This window comes from Pavona decussata, unplaced genomic scaffold, assembly GCF_977016875.1.
Source record: "Pavona decussata unplaced genomic scaffold, jaPavDecu1.1 SCAFFOLD_140, whole genome shotgun sequence".
NCBI lineage: Eukaryota > Metazoa > Cnidaria > Anthozoa > Scleractinia > Agariciidae > Pavona > Pavona decussata.
In genome coordinates this window covers 504,357-524,342 of record NW_028145553.1, presented here as the reverse complement: position 1 = coordinate 524,342, position 19,986 = coordinate 504,357, and the positions used below count along the sequence as shown (strand labels likewise).

At 38.9% G+C, this 19,986-nt stretch overlaps 3 protein-coding genes and 1 pseudogene across 3 annotated transcripts; all 4 read left to right on the top strand.

Moving 5' to 3' along the window:
* Positions 1-205: 205 nt before the first annotated feature.
* Positions 206-19,414, top strand: LOC146466806 (BTB/POZ domain-containing protein 6-like). Its single transcript, XM_085126802.1, has 3 exons — positions 206-1,941; positions 14,813-14,988; positions 19,071-19,414. The coding sequence occupies exon 1, from the start codon at positions 335-337 to the stop codon at positions 1,670-1,672; it is 1,338 nt and encodes a 445-aa protein (XP_084982928.1). The 5' UTR covers positions 206-334; the 3' UTR covers positions 1,673-1,941; positions 14,813-14,988; positions 19,071-19,414.
* Positions 6,828-8,676, top strand: LOC146466809 (BTB/POZ domain-containing protein 6 pseudogene; annotated as a pseudogene).
* On the top strand, positions 13,382-14,539 carry LOC146466808 (BTB/POZ domain-containing protein 6-like). Its single transcript, XM_085126493.1, has one exon. The coding sequence runs from the start codon at positions 13,382-13,384 to the stop codon at positions 14,537-14,539; it is 1,158 nt and encodes a 385-aa protein (XP_084982619.1).
* LOC146466807 (BTB/POZ domain-containing protein 6-like) lies at positions 17,277-19,085 on the top strand. Its single transcript, XM_085126805.1, has one exon. The coding sequence runs from the start codon at positions 17,384-17,386 to the stop codon at positions 18,695-18,697; it is 1,314 nt and encodes a 437-aa protein (XP_084982931.1). The 5' UTR covers positions 17,277-17,383; the 3' UTR covers positions 18,698-19,085.
* Positions 19,415-19,986: the final 572 nt, after the last annotated feature.

The following is a 19,986-nucleotide window of genomic DNA, read 5'->3' as shown; positions in this document are numbered from 1 at the left end:
AATCAGTAGCAACGTACGAATTATTAAAAGCCATCTGGAATAATTTCCGGCACAAGAAAACTGCCATTTTACAAAAATATCACCGAATTTGATTCTCTGGTTATTAAATTTTAGCAAAACCGCCGTGACGACCCAAAGACACCTGACTCCATGACTCAATGGGTCACGCTTGCTATTGACAAGTAAGTTCTAATTGGTAATTCTATATGGACAATGTTTTGTGTCACCGCTGTTCTTACTAAGCCATATTCCGTGTTAGTATTTATAAAGCATTACTTAAAATTTCCGATAGAGTACGCCGCTTTTGGGTTCAGAAGCCGAGTCATAGGCCAAAATGAACTGGCAGACAACAAAACCCACCATCAGAGAAAGAACCAAGTTTCTGCTCAACAACAATCTCTTCAGCGATGTGAAGTTTGTGGTTCGTCTGAGCGATGGTGAAAGTGATAGTGAAAGTAAGCAAGTGATTCCCGCTCACAAGTTTGTACTGTCGATTGGCAGTCCTGTTTTTGAAGCCATGTTTTACGGTGAGCTAGCAGAGACTAGAGACTCTATTGAACTGTCTGACTGTGAGTACGAGAATCTGTTGGAGTTGTTTCGCTACATGTACAGCGATGAAGCGAATTTGAGCGGAAGTAATGCCATGGGAGTGTTTTGCTTGGCCGAGAAATACATGGTGCCCTCACTCGCTAAGAAATGCACGAAGTATTTGCAAGATCACCTAGATCCATCGAATGTGTTCAGCATTTTGCAATCTGCCCAGAAATATGGGGAGAAAAACCTGATGGATCGATGCTGGAAACTGATCGATGAACAAACCAATGCGGCAGTGAAATCGGATGGATTTGCGACAATCGAGAGGTCCTTACTTGAGACGATAGTTGCAAGACACACTCTATCGATTGCGGAAATAGAACTGTTTAAAGCTGTGGAATTGTGGGCTACAAAGGAATGTCAGAGGCAAGGCTTAGTGGAAGCGGATGGAAAAGTTAAGAGAAGAATTCTTGGAGAGCAAATAGTGAAAGGAATACATTTTCCAACCATGTCACAAGAAGATTTCGCCAGTGTGGTGTTAGACAGTGGAATTTTAATGACAGACGAAATCAATCAAATTTTCAAATTTTTCAGTTCAGTGTTGACTTGTCCTATGGGATTTTTAGAAACCAGACGTTGTGGTTCTCTGTCGGTCCAAAGATGTTTTAGATTCAACTCGATCATGGGGGTTGGAATTCGTTGGTGGGTGCCCCTTCCGGCTTCCTCCACTCATAACCACTGCATCAATTTCTCTGCAAACAAAGATATTTTGCTACATGGACTGTGCATTTTTGGTACTAAAAAAAACGCACTTGATGTAGATGTGGAGGTAAACGAAGGCGCTGAGAAATTGGTTTCCAAAAGCGGACAGTTTTCCTCAGACCTTTGCATTCTTGAATTGTTTAATTATTATGGTTTTACCGTCATGTTTGACGCACCTATTGTTATTAAGAAAAACACTGTGCATCACTTACAAGCTAAAATAACCGGCCCTGATGATAAAAAGAGGGTTTGCGGAGACATAGGTGCGCGCTCTGTTACATGTTCAGATGTAACATTTACATTTACAGATTGTGAAGGTGGGAACGGAGAAGATGTGCTTCGTAAGCAATTCCCTGAATTATTATTCACTGTGTAATCCAACAAAGGAAAGCCTTTCCATTTAACGAAAGTCTAGATTCACATAGAAGAAATCACAAGATGAATACAAAACGATATGAATTAAATCTAAAAACAGTAAAAGGGAGCGAAATGATAGAGTATGAATACAATGAATAGATAAAATTTTTTATTAAGAAAACTTATAAGTAACCTCATCTGCCATTATAGGCATTAAAAGGGGTTTTCAAATTAATTAGTGTTTAAAGAAATTTTGCATTGCTGTGGTTTTGCTCTACTACGCTCAGTGTCAAAGTCAACTGATGCCAGAGTTAGTTTTTAGGGGTTAGGCCTTAAGAGAAGTTTTGAAATAAGCATCAAGGGTAACTTTGCATTTGCTTTCATCTTTGTTTTTGCTGTGCTACACTCAGTGATTATATATAAAAAAAAAATGGTTATAAATTTAATCACCAAATGTCAGGGTTAAGGTTTATTTCAAATTGCAATTTTGATCTGGATATTATCCGCTATTACTGTAGTGCCTTGTACTAAAAGTACCCATGAAACTTAAATAAAATGATTTATTTTTTTTTTTATACTCAGTTAACCTTAAAATGCTGGAGAGGTCGGGCTCATATTATTGATGGAAATGTTGCGATCCAAAATTGTTTTGGCTTCAGTGATAATGAAAAGAGCTTGGAACAACGTGAAACGCTTAACTATTAGCTTAAATTGGCACTCTCATAGAGTTTGCTGTAATCAAGGCGGATAGATGTTGGGCGGTGTTCGAAACGAGCGGGTCCGAGCAAAAAGGTGTGATGCAGTGGACTAGGCTCGAATTAAAAGCTAAATGGCGGCGACTGCACTTTATCCTTTTAATTCTATTCAAGGGTGCAGGGCTATTGCTGGGGGTGGGAAATTGTATTGTTACTAGTTTATTTTGGTGTGTATTACTTTCACTTGCACACAAGGTTAGTCTACATAAGAGCAACAAGGCAGTAAAATGTACTGCATCATTAGAAAGTATTTTTTATTTGTGCAGTAAAAAATGTCTAGCGGTAATTTTATGGTTAAATAAAAATGGTTTGCTACCTTAGCTTGTACACTCAATTATCATATACATCATATACATAATTTGTAACCTTTTTCTCATAGTTTTCTTGTGACACATCCTACATTACCAGTGTAAAGATTTGGTCAAGGCTAACAAACATTTGAATGGTTTTTGTTAAAACCAAAAAATGTTGCAGAAGATGAATGTGGAAGAAATCTGAAGTAATGCTACAACTTATTCACTGGTTCTGTATTACTCAAGAGTTAAAAATGGGTCAAAGGTTCAGACACAAAGTTCACAATGTATATGCTAAAACGGAAGTCTGAGCATTTATAGGTTCTTTCTCGGCCATATTGATATTTGTTCTTGTTCAACTGAGTATTTGGATAGCGAAGGCCGGCAATTGTACCCATTGAGCCCTTTGTGATGTGAGTTAGATATTTGAAGATTTTATCTGTACATCATCAGGTTATAAAATTGCTGTAGAGCTAGATCAAGGTTTGTATGGCCATCTGCCCTTGGGAGACGCTCATTTGATTGAGCAAGATATAAACATTCCTCAACTTCATTAAAATTTGACTGCGTAATGTTCTTGATCAAAAGCAACAAGACTATTCATATTATTGCCATTAAATAAACGTGAAAACTGACATGTTTTGTGAACATAAACACATTTGTCATTGCAAGGAAAATTAAAGGACTTGACAAAGTGAATATCTTGATTTAGTCTCTTTGGAAAAACAGATACATTCCCATAATCAGAATTGAACTCATCAGTGTTAATAAGGACATGTAAAATAATTGTCCCCGTGAGGGCCAAAAATATGAACAAGCTGTTCATCACCCTGAATTTATCTAGTATTGGAGTTCACTTGTCATAGTTGTCGTTCCCGGTATTGCATAAGTGGGTTGGGTGAAGGTCACTATAGTGTCAATTTAAGTTCTAGAATAAAACCATTTAACTTCCTACTGAATGAATCGCCCAATCGATGCCCAAGAATAAAGGAAATGTGGTCCATAATTGAAGCCACACTTGCAGTTCAGTTTACTTTATACCATTCTAACTTGATAAAGATGTTAAAAAAAAAAACGACCAAATGACTGAATAAAAGCGAGAAGCAGGCCAAACTAATGAGATGGTAATAATGGGGTTAACAGGCCTGCGCGACCCTCGCGTGCGTGTTTTAGCCTTAATCAGCGGAGTTTTGCCCTCACTAGTATATCTTTAAGGAAACGCCCTTTCCTGTATGAAATGAGCGGTTTTCCCGTGTAAATTTCTTTGAGCGCTGGATTTTGTTCTATTAAATGCCATTTATCGAGTAGTATTTGTTTTAAGTTTGGCACTGATGGTTGATATTGGGTAACAAAATGAGAGATTCGTTTGTTTTCTTTTTCGTTTTGAAGGAGAGCTCGCCCTCTATCTTCAAAGTTTACTTCTGAGAGTGTCTTTTTAATGAAGTTTCCTGGGTAGCCTCTCTCGAGAAGTTTCGCAACAAATGATGAAAGTCTCTCTGTTGGGCCTTCACACCCTGATATTATTGGCCTACCAACTGGTATAGGCTTGTGTATTTTCGTTAGGGTGTAAAAGATCGGAGTGCGAGGCGTGTTCGGTGTTTGACAACAAAGCCATCTTTGGGTCATCTATGTGAATTCCGCCGTGGAGCTCACTGATTAGTTGTTGGACTCTGCGATTTGTGTCTTTAATCACCGTTTTTTCTAGAGGTCTGTAGTGTTCTATGTTATCTAGGTTGATTTGACGGTCGTTTATTTTGTCTTGTATGTTCATGACCACAATAGTAGTGCCTTAGGAGAGGACCTTAGACTGCTAAGAACAAACTCCTCTAAAACACAATTTGAGGAGAGCATAAACAACTTCAAAGCGAAACTTCTCGAGAGAGGCTACCCAGGAAACTTCATTAAAAAGACACTCTCAGAAGTAAACTTTGAAAATAGAGGGCGAGCTCTCCTACAAAACGAAAAAGAAAACAAACGCCTTTGCCTTTCGTTACCCAATGTCAACCATCAGTGTCAAACTTAAAACAAATACACTCGATAAATGGCATTCAGAACAAAATCCAGCGCTCAAAGAAATTTATACGAGAAAACCGCTCATTTCATACAGGAAAGGGCGTTCCCTTAAAGATATACTAGTGAGGGCAAAACTCTGATGAAAGCTAAAACACACAAGTGGGAGCCACGCAGGCCGGTCAACCCCATTATTACCATGATGATAACGGTATATTTTATCGATTTCATATTCGTACAAGGTCGATTTCTGTTGCAAAACCTCCCACATGCCTGTTCATTTCTTCAGGAAAAGCGATACTTCCTTCCAAATCAATTGTCATTCTGCGATGACAGTTTGTATTTTGTTGAGTTTTTGCAAAAGAAATGAAGAAAGAAACTTTGTTTATACAATTTACATGTTGCGTGCCATTAATGGCGTGATCGCCGTAAGCGTGATGGAGCAAGATGTAAAGTTTAAAGTTTTGTAAAGCTGCTTGCTATATCCAAATATATCCAGCTATTTTTTTGTTATGTTATGAAAAAATTATCGGTCTTCAACATGTGTAAAATTTAGGGTGGATTAATTTGGAGCTTTTGCAAAAGAGGACGCGGAACACTACTCGTTCACGATTAGCGTAAAGTACAGGCATTCGACACTGTTCAAATCCACACAAATTTAACCAACTGAAGACGCAAAAGATTGACTAATATACTAACAGGCAAAAGCATGTTAATTTGTGGGCCAAAAGTTCAAAAACCTTTTGGACATACTTCACTAGGACCTTGAAAATAAGGGAAGAAAACTAGGGGCGTTTTCCATTTAACAAAAGATTCCGGAAAATTCCGGGAATTTCGGTAGGAAATGTTTATCGGTGAAGAACGCGTTCCATTTGACACACGTTCCATCCATTTCCAGGCTCCCTTCTCCGTCCGATGTATTCCGCACCAAAAATACAAAATGGTTGCACAATTGTTGTAGTTAAACGAAATTGTAGAGTTGCCTTTGGAAGAAGAGAGTCTCGTGAATTCAAAAAATGATGACATTCCTATCCTGGCGGCGATTGCAACCTATGTGAGCCGCGATCCTCACCAAAATCAAGGTTTTCGTTAAAATATTTTGCCGCGATATACGATTGATGAATTTAAAAGCCACTCCAGGATAACTTGAGAGACCATTAAAGCTATGTGCAGAGAAGTACAAACCACAGGAAGAGCTCCTCAACGACATGCACTTGAAACAGATGATGTGAAAAGGTGAATGACAAAAGACCTTGTTTAATTACAGATTTTAGGTCTCAAGGCAGGAAATAAGCGGAACACTCAAAGAACCCGAGGGTGAAATGTAATGTTTTCTTCGATAAATACTACTTGCCATGCATTGACATACATGGCACAGTTGTGATTAAGTAACGTTTGAAAATCTGGAGCCAGGCCATGACACACCGAGCATTCGTATAAAGTACTGCTCGAGGAGAGGGAAGTCACCAGGGGAGTAGAAGAAGCCGCCATGATATGGTCGTGAACGGCCTGGAACTGGTCAAACCTTGTGAAACTCGTAAATGGAACACGCCGTTCATCGGAAAGTTTCCAACGGGAAAACGAGACTACCTTTTCAGAAGTTCCATTCTTTCCGGAAATTTTCCAGTGGAACGACTGAAAAAGGCATGTTACATTTACAACCCAACCGGAATTTCCGGCCGTGAATCTCTTGGTAAATGGGGAAAGCACGGAAAGAGCGCTCGTGTCAGTCGTACTCGGCATCACAAAACGCACGAAGAGCGAACCGCTCGTTTCACCGCCCAACATCTCCAACCATTTGGAATTTTACGGTACCAAGTTTCACAGTAAGTTTCAGACAGACTGGAAAATCATAATTATCCCACTAAATAAATCTTAGTTTGTGAATAGACCTATGTAGGGAAAAATTATTTAGTTTCAGATAGAAAAACGTTTGCTGTTGAAACCGGCACAGTTGTAAAAACAAGAAAAGGAAATAAAACAAAAGTGCTATGAGTTGACTTGACAATAGTTCTTATTAAATTCACAATGGTATTCTAAAAACTGAATAGACGTCACTATAAGTAGAGGTAGAATAATATATCTACAAAAACTGTTTAAAACGGCTGATCGAGTAAAATGTCGAAAACCCTCACCAGTCTGGTTTCCTCGCAGAAGGCAATTTTCACGCTCCCTTGTTTGCTTTCCTCCGGCTCTTTATCCCGGAGAAAAATAGGAGACCTTCTCACGTGGGAGTGGTGTACACTTTCTGCTTTCAGTCACACCTGACTGCATCACTGAATCTATATCACGGTCACGCTATTACTAAGTTCTATGCCGGTAATTCTATATGGACATTGTTTTGTATCGCCGCTGTTCTTACTAAGCCATAAGTTGCAAGCTTTATATTCCGTGTCAGGATTCCTTAAGCATTACTTAAAATTTCCGATTACAGCGCGCCGCTTTCGGGATCAGAAGCCAAGTCGTAGGCCAAAATGAACTGGCAGACGACAAAACTCACAATCAGAGAGAGAACCAAGTTTATGCTCAACAACGATCTCTTCAGCGATGTGAAGTTTGTGGTTCGTCAGAGCGATGGTGAAAGTGAAAGTAAGCGAGTGATTCCAGCTCACAAGTTTGTGCTGTCGATTAGCAGTCCTGTGTTTGAAGCCATGTTTTACGGTGAGCTAGCGGAGACTAGAGACTCTATTGAACTGCCTGACTGTGAGTACGAGAGTCTGTTGGAGTTGTTTCGTTACATGTACAGCGATGAAGCGAATTTGAGCGGAAGTAATGTGATGGGAGTGTTGTACTTGGCTAAGAAATACATAGTGCCTTCACTCGCTGAGAAATGCACGAAGTATTTGCAAGATCACTTAGATCCGTCGAATGTTTTCAGCATTTTGCCATCTGCGCAGAAATACGAAGAGAAAAACCTGGCGGATCGATGCTGGAAACTCATCGATGAACAAACAAATGCGGCAGTGAAATCGGATGGATTTGCGACCATTGAGAGGTCCTTACTTGAGGCGATAGTTGCAAGGGATACTCTGCTGATTGCGGAAATAGAACTGTTTAAAGCTGTGGAATCGTGGGCCACAAAGGAATGTCAGAGGCAAGGCTTAGTAGAAGCGGATGGAAGAGATAAAAGAAGAATTCTTGGAGAGCAAATAGTGAAAGGAATGCGTTTTCCAACCATGACACAAGAAGATTTTGCGAGTGTAGTGCTGGACAGTGGAATTTTAATACAGGAAGAAATCATCCAAATGATCAAACACTTCAGCTCAGTGTTGACTTCTCCCTTAAGGTTTTCAGAAACCAAACGTTTTGGTTCTCTGTCATCCTCTCATGAATCTACACATAGCTCACACCGGAGGATAGAGTGCACGACTTAAAACGTTGCTGTGAATTGAAAAGTAAGGTTCAAATACAAGTAAGCAAAATTCAAAAATTGCGGAATATACAAATACCAAAACTACTTAAAACTATAGCATAAACAATATATTTTCATAGGATAAGCAAAACGTTTTTCAAACATTTACAAACCACATCAATTATCTCCTCTGATCATGTCAGCACATGCAGCAGATGGTTAAGTTCATTTATTCCTGTTTTGATTTAAGAAGCAATTTGTTACCAAATAATATAATCTGATGAAGTTTAATTCTCTTCTCTGCCTTCTTTTCTGTAGTAAGTAATCTGAAAAAATCTATGTACCTTGTTTTTGTTTTCGCATTAGGGTTATAACAGTGAATTTTCTGTCTTTTTTTAAACGCTCATGGACATCCTGAACATCAGATGGTCTATTCACTAAGTGAATCAATATTAGGTCGCCAAAAGAAAAATTACATTTGTGTCGGTGTAATTCGATGTTATCAAAACAAAAAATTTCTGGCCATGGTAATTTTGTTTTTTGCTATGTTTGTTCACGTGCTATATATATACGAACGCGTTATTTTGAAAATAAAGGTGATTGTAAGAATAAACGTGTTCATGTTTGTTGGTTTAATCAAAACGTTGCCGGTTCAAGGTGGGAACAGACTACATATTACCTAGGCAACCACTACTTGACATGTATTATATGCTTTCCTTACATTCTTGCCCCGGTGCAGGTCAGTCGACTCTCAGATCTCTTTTCACGGAAAGCGAAAAGAAGAAAAAGAGGAACAAGTTAGGCTTTGAACGGCTGCAGCCGAGCCTAAAAAATCGTATATATGGATCCTTTGTAACCCTTCAGTCTCCCTCATCTTTCACTTTACAAACAATAACTTCGAATTCTTCTGGGCTCAATATCATACATAAATAATGAGTGTCGGTGGAACACTGTGAGCTTCGAGGAACGGTTTTTTTTAAGCTCGCATAGGCTCAAATAGAGCATTTTGTAACATTGAAGTGACTCAAGGCTTGAAAACTTGGGAACATCTTTTAATACACTTATTTCTTTTATAAGAATATTGTTTTTCCGGCCCGAACTGAATATTTTTCTGCCAACGTTAGGCTGAAAATGTTCTTGTGAATATATTTTTAGATAAGTAAAGTCTAAGCAACAACCGTGGACGATAATCCTGCTCGTATACGTTGGATCAATTGTTGATCTGATCGGCTTAACAAAAACAAATGATAAAAAAAAAAAACAGAGACCGATACAAGGTAGAATTACGGTTTAAAGGTTACTATATTTCGTCTGGTCAAACCAGCCTTCTTAATTCAGGTGCAATAAGAATTTACATTGAGACATACGCTTATATAACAAATATTTGCGCAATAGCGGAACTACGTAAAACTAAATTGATTGACAGTACAAAATATGAAGCGAATGAAATAATAATAACAAAACATATAAAGAAATAATAAAAGGAAAAAAGCTAGTAAATTTCTTCGCGAATATTGAGGCCATGTGGAAGAAGTGTTCTGCCTTTTAAGATTAACAAGGCTTCCCCAGCCTTACGGATTGAGTCTCGGTTAGAGTAGACGTTTTCTTTGGGTAGGTGGTAATACGAATCCCCTAAAAACGACTGCTTGGGAGGCTAGAGCAACGAGAATACCAACACAGAAGAATTGCCTTATCATTCTATGGCGTTATCAAAACACAGGGGGAAAATACTCAGCTCCCTCAACGCAAACCTCATGTTTACAGTGCGGAGCGAAGCGAACACAAAAACACCGCCCGTAACTAGAGCAGAATGACTTATAAGCCCTCAATTTAAGGCATTGCACAGCTCTCAAAGAAGCTACAATACTAAACAAAGGATCAAAAGACAACAAGATGCCCGGCTAAGGGCATTACACGGAATGCTTAATGTAGCCCCAATTATTCCCCATTGTATGTTTCGCAGATATTTAAAAACTATCCTCCATTGGCAATTGACATAATTGTCTGAATGGTTTTATTCAGATATATTGCGTGATACTTATCGTTGTGCCTAGAAATCATACCAGAAATAACTCTGCAATAACGTCATGACCCCGCTGCTAGCTCTATTTTAATCCTTCGCTTTGATTATTCGATCTGTTTTTGAAAGCGGAGTTTCTTCGCTGTGAACTCTCCCAATTTCCACCGTTTCAACTGTCCAGTACTACCTAGAAGTTATTATTTCGATTTACCGCTTGAAAAAGGTTTGTTTTCTCTCTGAAAACGGCAGATCAGAGTCTTAGATTCATACATGTGGCTGCCATTGAACAAAAACAACTTTTCGAAATGATGACTTGCTTTGACGTCACACAGGTAAAGATAAGTGGGTCCCCTCCCTCGTGATATACGCGCCGATAATAGATTTTGATTGGGCTGTTTTTCTTCAAGACAATCAGAACAATAAATCCCTGCTGGGAGAGGGTAGAATTTAATCAAGGTTTAATGAATAAATCAAATAATGATTTGACGTCACACAGGAAGGGATGAGTGGGTCCCCTCTCTCGTGATATGTGCCCGAATAATAGATTTTGATTGGGCCGCTTTTGTTGAAGAAAATCAGAACAATACATCCCTACCAGGGTAGGACATATTTTAATGCATAAATTAATGTGCACATTTGTGGCTACGACGAAGAAGATACCCGACCGAAACCTAGACATGTCATGCCCTGCGGGCATTCCGTGTAAATAGTCGTGATTATAAACATCATCATGCCACAAAAGCAAATAGCCAGGCCCGGCAATACAAAAGCTCTGTGCAAGATAATGATTATTACACTCAACTCTCTCTAAGCGGACACCTCTCTAAGGCGGACACCTCTTTAAGGCGGACAGTAAATTTAGTCCCTGTCGAATTTCACTTGTTTCTCTGTAACTGAACTCTCTCTAAGGCGGACAGCGGACACTTTTTTCCAACATGTTGGTTCAAAAAACCTCTCAAAGCGGACACCGGATGTTTTTGAAATTTTATAACAGGTCCAAAATTCCGAAAAATTAGCGCAATCTGATAACAGCGGTTTTAATAAAATATACCAGACCTTACAATATGTCTTAATACAACATTGAAGTCACTTTTCGTGTCATTTATACAACAACTCATTTGCGCTGCCGTTTACTGGAATCAGTTGAGTCACTTGTATTCTTCCTTCGCTTTTTCGCGTCTTGGTTTAGATCAACCGCAGTTGTAATCTTCTCGTTTTCTTTACCTATGCACTTTGCTATCCAGCGCCTACGAGATGCCAGACTTGCAACGCAACAGCAGTGCAGTATTACAAAGTCTTTTTCGTAGTGAATGGGGGTTATGAACCTCGACTCCACGTACTGTCAAATAACAAGCGACAGAAACGAGTTTTGTTAAGGTTGATTCACAAATGTTCAAAGTGTGTATGAACTGTGTTGGATTCCGTAAGGAATATATAAAAGAGGCACAGCTGGCCCGTCATGACTACATTGTACACTGTAATTAAAGTAATAAAGCACTGGTTTCAGTTTTGATGTTCGGGTATCAGTTTACATGAACTCTCTCTAAGACGGACACCTCTCTAAGGCGGACAGTAAATCTGGCACCTAGGGTGTCCTCCTTAGAGAGAGTTGACTGTACACGGTTCAAATCCTATCCTTTATACGGAGATAAAAAGAGAGGCTTTACTGTCACCGGACGCACTGACATGAGCCATACCAAACCTGAATCAAATACCACAACGGGAATAAGAAAAACAGTCCCTAAACAGAAGCACGCATAACCCAGAAATGACCTTTGAGATCAAAATACAAAACATGTTCAGTGACCACCACGCAAATCCTCCAAACCATAAATGACATTAATAATAATAAAATTCAGCGCTAAAAGAAAATTAACAGGGGACACTGCTCTTTTCTTAGAGAAAAAAAAGTGTTCTTAAAAAGAAATACCGTGAGGGAAAAACTTTTATTTAGGCTAAAACACGCACGTGAGAGTAGCGCAGGCCTGTCAACCCCATTACAACCCCGGGGGATACTCGGGTATAAAAGTGACGGGGGGTTCGGACGTATTTTTTGGGGGCTAAAATTTTCAACTCCTATATTTTTTGGGGTTGAAGATTTAAGCGTGAATTTCTTTTGGGTCTGAAAAATCTGCGCGTATTTTTTTGGGTTCGAATTTCTGCCAGGCTAATAGTTCTTACGCAATTCAAGCCAAAGTTCCCGCAAGATCCGAAAGGCAGAAAGAGTAGAAAGGTAGTATGTATACTGTTCTTAAGATTGTATTTTTAGGGTATAAAAGTCATGTATTTTTTTGGGTCTAAAATTTCCAGTCTTGTATTTTTTTGGGTGCACAATATAAGGTCCATGTAGTTTTTTGGGTGCAAAATATTAGGCTCCGTCGGACACCTCGTCACGTTTATACCCGAGTACCCACCCCCCCCCCCCCCGGCATTACAACCCCATAAAGCACAGTGATCACTGCCAGTCATAGTTCCAATTATACTCGTTATAAATATCCGCACACGTAGCAACAACAACAACAACAACAACAACAACAACAACAGCAACAACTTATTTTATAAATTCAGATTACATAACGGGCTTGTCCCGCAAATTACAATTGAAGGCACACCTACAAGAAAACCGAGTTTCTACACGTAAGATCAAAGTAAAATATGTTTACCAACTACTTATCCTTTGTAAACATTCCTCCCTCGCTTGAACGTTAATTCCAAATTTTCCGATCCCAAATGGCACACAAACATGAAATTTCACATTCCACGTCTGAAATTGAAACGAACAATGTACGAATTATTGAAAGCCATCTGGAATACTTCTCAGTACAAGAAAACTGCCATTTTACAAGAAGATCACAGTATTTGATTCTCTGGATATTAAATTTAAGCAAAACAGCCGTGACGACCCAAACACACCTGATTGCATGACTGAATGACTTGCAGTAATGACGGTAACGCTTGCTAAGTGCAAGTAAGATCTTTTGTAATTTTATATGGACAATGTTTTGTGTGACCGCTAAGTCCTTACTAAGCCATATTCAATGTCAGTGTTCCTAAAGGATAACTTAAAAATTTCCGATTAGAGCGTGCCGCTTTTGGTTCAGAAGCCACGTCAAAAGCCAAAATGAACTGGCAGACAACAAAACCAACCATCAGAGAAAGAACCAAGTTTATGCTCAACAACGATCTCTTCAGCGATGTGAAGTTTGTGGTTCGTCAGATCGATGGTGAAAGTGAAAGCAAGCTAGTGATTCCAGCTCACAAGTTTGTGTTGTCGATTGGCAGTCCTGTGTTTGAAGCCATGTTTTACGGTGAGCTAGCGGAGACTAGAGACTCTATTGAACTGCCTGACTTTGAGTACGAGAGTTTGTTGGAGTTGTTCCGTTACATGTACAGCGATGAAGTGAATTTGAGGGGAAGTAATGCAGTGGAAGTGTTGTACTTGGCTAAGAAGTACATGGTGGCTTCACTCGCTGACAAATGCACAGAATATTTGCAAGAAAATTTAGATCCGTCGAACGTTTTTAGCATTCTGTCATCTGCGCAGAAATACGAAGAGAAAAACCTGATGGATCGATGCTGGAAACTGATCGATAAACAGACAAATGCGGCTGTGAAATCGGATGAATTTGCGACAATCAAGAGGTCCTTACTTGAGGCAATAGTTGCAAGACACACTCTATCGATTGCGGAAATAGAACTATTTAAAGCTGTGGAGTTGTGGGCCACAAAGGAATGTCAGAGGCAAGGCTTAATGGAAGCGGATGGAAAAAATAAAAGAAGAATTCTTGGAGAACAAATAGTGAAAGGAATGCGTTTTCCCACCATGACACAAGAAGATTTCGCTGGTGTGGTGTTGGACAGCGGAATTTTAATGACAGACGAAATCAATCAAATTTTCAAATTTTTCAGTTCAGTGTTGACTTGTCCTATAGGATTTTCAAACACCAAACGCTGTGGTCTTCTGTTGGTCCAAAGATGTTGTAGATTCAACTCGATCATGGGGGTTGGAATTCTTTGGCGGGTGCCGCTTGGACCGGCTATCTCGACATATAACTACTGCATCAATTTCTCTGCAAACAAAGATATTTTGCTGCATGGACTGTGCATTTTTGGCACTAAAAAACACACACTTGACGTAGATGTGCAGGTAAACGAAGGCGCGAGGAAATTGGTTTCCAAAAGCGGACAGTTTTCCTCAGACCTATGCATTCTTGAATTGTTTAGTTATTACGGTTTTACCGTCATGTTTGACGCACCAATTGTTATTAAGAAAGACAATGTACAGCACTTACAAGCTAAAATAACCGGCCCTGATGATAAAAAGAGGGTTTGCGGAGACATAGGTGCGCGCTCTGTTACATGTTCAGGTGTCACATTTACATTCACAGATTGTGAAGGTGGGAACGGAGAGCATGTGCTTCGTAAGCAATTCCCTGAATTATTATTCACTGTGTAATCCAACAAAGGAAAGCCTTGGCGGGGAGGCTTTTTGACACGCTTCCAGAAACGAAAGTCCAGATTCACCTACAAGATGAATACAAAAAGATATGAACAAAATCTGAAAACAGTGAGAGAGAGCGAAATGATATAGTATAAATAGGACGAATAGATTAAATATTTTAGATGGACTTACATGTAATTACATCTACCATTATAGGCATAACAGGAGTTGTCAAATCAGTATTAAAAGTAATTTTACATTGCTTTTGTTTTGTTCTTCAACGCTCAGTTAGTTTCTAAAAGTCAACTGAAGCCAGAGTTAGTTTTTAGGGTTAGGCCTTAGGAGGAGTTTTCAAATTAGTATCAAAGATAATTTTGCATTTGCTTTTGATTTGCTGTACTACACTCAGTGATTATCAAAAAAAAAAATTGGTTATAAATCTAATCACCAAATGTCAGGGTTAAGTTTAATTCCAATTTGATCTGGATATTATCCGATATTACTGTAGTGCCTTGTGCTTAAATTACGTATATGAAATTAACTTAAATAAAGTGATTTAATTTTAGTTATACTCTGTAAACTGTGGTTTTCGGAACTGCCGTTAGATTATCTGCCGTAACCTCTTTTTCTATTACTTTAAATAACAATGCTATTAAGCGGGTTTTTCACTTTATTTATCTCGGTATAGTTTTTGACTTAGCTGGAATGAGCAAATAAAGCACCTTATTTCGAAGGCGGGAAAACGCGTTGGAATGCTCGGCAGGCTTCGTAGAAGCCTCACTAGAGAGAGTGCAAATATAGTTTGTTGTAGTCTAATTAGCCCAATTTTAGAATACTGTGTGTGTGTGGGGCTGCTGCGGACAAGGTCACAAACAAAGCCCTTGAAGCCCTCCGAAACCGGGCTGCCATAATAGTTGCAAGAACTCTGCGTAGAAACCCGTCAATGGACGCTCTGAAATGGCCCACGCTGGAGGAGCGCCGTCGTAAAACTGTTTTTAAACTCGTTAAGAAATGCCTGCAGTGTCAATGTCCCCAATGTAACCGCTTCCGTTGGAATCAAATACGTCGCGAAATATTTTGTGGTTTGATTTATGTTACCGCCGTGATTACCGCATTATAGATAGGCATAGCCCATAGCTCGTGTTTCAGTTCAAACTAAGACCCCTTGAGATCAAGATCTAGAAGACAAGTTAGAGCGAAATTCTCCGAAGAAATTAAGACCCGCGAACGTTGGTAAGCGACAACTTACCTATCTTTAAGATTACATTGTTATGTAGGTCGTAAGTTGCTTCTATTCCATTAGTTTCACTAGATCTTGACTGTTTTATTTAGTTCTTTTCAATATCACGTGCGCTTGGATTGTGATCATTTTTAGCTATAAAAGAAACGAATATTTAGGTAATTTCTTAATGTAATCATTTCAGTTGACCGCTTCGATAAGTGCCCTGAGGCCACAAGAATAGGAATACGAAGGAACAATAAAGAAAGAATCGTAACCTAATTTGGCTTGGTATTCTCGACTGCGCGTGTGACAACCCGGGAGCGAGACTTTCATTTCTAACTTGAGCGAGACCGCTACACCCAATATTGTAAAGAATATTTTAAACGTAATAATAGAATCCATGCGCGTGCCACTAGAAAAAGCAACCTTTTACATCCGCCTGCAGTGAGGACTGAGATCGCAAAACCATCTTTCTATTACTATGGTTGCACTCTTTTTAACGAACTATCTTGATGGTATTTCGTATTTATTTACTTCTAAATCTTATATTTGTACATAGTTTTCTATCTATATTATTATCAGTATCAGTGTAATGCATATGTATACTATAGTTTTAGTACATTGTTGTGCTCAGGGTTCCCATTGATAACAGACAGCTTTTTGCATCTGAAGGGCCTACCCTGAGCGGTATAAATCAATAAAGGTTCTTCTCCTTCTTCTAAACCTTAAAATGTGGGGAAAGCTGGGCTTATATTGTTGATGAAAATGTTTTTTACAAAATTGTTTTGGCTTGATCATCAAAAGAGCTTAAAACAACGTGAAACAGTCAAGTATTAGCTTAAAGGGGCACTATCATAGAGCTTGTTGTATTTGAATCATATTTTGAAATTTAGGGCTTATGTTTGGGTGGGATTTTCTCGGAGGGGCTCCCATTGGGAATTTTACGGTACCAAGTCTTACAGTAAGTTTCAGAAACACTGGAAAATCATAATTATTTCACTGAATAATTCTGAATTTTAGAAGATTAAGTGACAGAAAAGAGGCTCATGTACAGAAAAATTATTTAGTTTCAGATAGGAAACAGTTTGCTGTTGAAACCGGCATGGTTGAAAAATAAAGAAAAGGAAATCAAACAGAATGGCTATATGGGAACTGTATGAAAATTGATTTAACAATAGTTCTCATGAAATTCACAATGATATTTTTAAAACTGAAGGGACGTCACTATAAGTAGAGGTAGAATAAGATATCTATAAAAACTGTTTTAAAGGCTGATCGAGTTAAATGTTGAAACCCCTCACGAGTCTGGTTTCCTCACAGAAGGCGATTTTCACGCTTGCTTTCTTTTTTCGTTCGTTTTTTATCCCGGAGGAAAATAGGAGACCTTCGCACGGTGGAGTAGTGTACACTTTCTGCTTTCAGTCACACCTGACTGCATGACTGAATCTATTTTAATCACGGTCACGCTAAGTAAGTTCTATGGTAATTCTATACGGAAGTTATTTTGTGTCGCCGCTGTTTGCATAAGCGATAAGTTGCAAGCTTTAATATTCCGTGTCAGGTTTCCTAAAGCATTGCTTAAAATTTCCGATTAGAGTGCGCCGCTTTCGGGTTCTGAAGCCAAATCGTAGACCAAAATGAACTGGCAGACAACGAAACCAACCATCAGAGAAAGAACCAAGTTTATGCTCAACAACGATCTCTTCAGCGATGTGAAGTTTGTGGTTCGTAAGAGCGATGGAGAAAGTGAAAGTAAGCAAGTGATTCCAGCTCACAAGTTTGTGCTGTCGATTGGCAGTCCTGTGTTTGAAGCCATGTTTTACGGTGAGCTAGCGGAGACTAGAGACTCTATTGAACTGCCTGACTGTGAGTACCAGAGTCTGTTGGAGTTATTTCGTTACATGTACAGCGATGAAGTGAATTTGAGCGGAAATAATGTGATGGCGGTGTTGTATTTGGCGAAGAAATACATGGTGCCTTCACTCGTTGATAAATGCACGGAATATTTACAAGAAAATTTAGATCCATCAAATGTTTTCAGTGTTTTACCATCTGCGCAGAAATACGAAGAGAAAAACCTGGTAGATCAGTGCTGGAAACTGATCGATGAACAAACCAATGCGGCTGTGAAATCGGATGGATTTGTGACAATCGACAGGTCCTTACTTGAGGCTATGGTTGCAAGAGATACCCTGCTGATTGCGGAAATAGAACTGTTTAAAGCTGTGGAATTGTGGGCCACAAAGGAATGTCGGCGGCAAGGCTTAGTAGAAGCGGACGGAAAAGCTAAAAGAAGAATTCTTGGAGAGCAAATAGTGAAAGGAATACGTTTTCCAACAATGAAACTAGAAGACTTCGCCAGTGTTGTGTTGAACAGTGGAATTTTAATGACAGAAGAAATCGTCGAAATTGTCAAATACTTAAGTTCAGTGTTAACATCTCCTGTGGGATTTTCAGAAATCAAACGTTGTGGCTCTCTGTTGTCAGTTCAACGATGTCATAGATTCAATTCGGTAGTCCAATTCGATAGTTTATTGACGACTTATGTTAACTGCATTAATTTTTCTGTAAACAAAGATATTTTCTTGCATGGAATTGGCATTTTTGGTATTGAAAACACCACAATTGATGTAGACCTGGAGGTAAAGGAAAGCGCGAGGAAATTGGTTTCCAAAAGCGGACAATTTTCTTCATCGCTATATACGCTTGAATTGTTTAGCTACTATGGTTTTACCGTCATCTTTGACGCACCAATTGTTATTAAGAAAAACGCTGTGTACCACTTACAAGCTAAAATAACCGACCCTACAGGGAATGCGAGGACGTGCGGAGACAAAGGTGTGCGCTCTGTTACATGTTCAGGTGTAACATTTACATTTACAGATTGTGAGGGTGGGAAAGGAACAAATGCGCTTCGTAGGCAATTCCCTGAATTATTATTCACTGTGTAATCCAACAAAGGCAAGCCTTTCCATAAAACGAAAGTCTAGTTTCACATACAGGAAATCACAAGATGAATACAAAAAGATATGAACAAAATCTGAAAACAGTAACTTACATGTACTTACATGTAATGATATCTGCCATTATAAGCATTGACAGCATTTTTCACATTAGCATCGAAAGTAATTTTGCATTTGCTTTTGTTTTGCTCTACTACGCTCAGTAATTTTCTAAAAAAAAGTCGACTGATGCCAGAGTTAGTTTTTAGGGTTAGGCCTTCGGAGAAGTTTTCAAATTAGTATTAAAGGTATTTTGCATTTGCTTTTGTTTTGCTGTAATTTAAAAAAAAGAATGGTTATAAATCTAATCACCAAATGTCAGGGTTAAGCGTAAGGTTTATTTCAAATTCCAATTTGATCTGGATATTATCTGCTATTTTAGGTGCCTTGTGCTTAGAGTACCCATGAAATTTAAATTAGAGCTTGCTGTAATTTAATCATATTTTGAAATTTGGGGCTTATGTTTGGGTGGGATTTTTTCAGAGGGGTTCACATTTGGAATTAAATTACAGTACCAAGTTTCACAGTAAGTTTCAGAAAGACTAGAAAATCATAATTGTCCCTCTTAATAAATTTGAGTTTGTGAATGTTAAGAACCGAGAAAAGAGGCCTATGTACAGAAAAATTATTTAGTGTCAGATAGAAAAACCGGCATAGTTGTAACTGAATAAAAAAAGAAAACAAAACAAAATGGCTGTACGGAAACTGAATGAAAATTGATTTAACTGAATGGACGTCGCTATAAGTAGAAGTAGAATAAGATATCTGTAAAATCTTTTCTTAAGGTGGGGGTAAACGTGAATTTGAATGGAATTTTTAGAGGTTTGAAGAAGAGATAAAAGAAAGAAAATGATTTTAAAAACACCAACAGATAGTTGATACCCACACCAGAGCACCCCAGGTTTCTAGCAAGTCAAAAACCCTCACGAGTCTGGTTTGCTTGCAGAAGCCGCTCGCTTGCTTGTTTTGCTTCGATTCACTCGCTCTTCTGTCCTGGAGAAAAATATAAAGAGACCTACAAGTGGTGTAGTGTATGCACCCCGCTATCTCTGAAAAAAAAAAGGACCACTCGCAGTCTTAAATACCTAAAGAAGTGCCACGTTATGCGACCGAATTTCGAAGAAAATACCCACAGCGGATGGTCAATTTTCAAACCGTGCGAAGCTTAGCCTCTCACGCAGACGTTCTTAGGGGTTCGTCACGCATTCTGGAGGAACGCGTGACGAACCCCTAAGAAC

Bases quoted from the DNA above. Each gene is read 5' to 3' on its own strand.
- LOC146466806 (XM_085126802.1), top strand. From the start codon at position 335: ATGAACTGGCAGACAACAAAACCCACCATCAGAGAAAGAACCAAGTTT.
- LOC146466808 (XM_085126493.1), top strand. From the start codon at position 13,382: ATGTTTTACGGTGAGCTAGCGGAGACTAGAGACTCTATTGAACTGCCT.
- LOC146466807 (XM_085126805.1), top strand. From the start codon at position 17,384: ATGAACTGGCAGACAACGAAACCAACCATCAGAGAAAGAACCAAGTTT.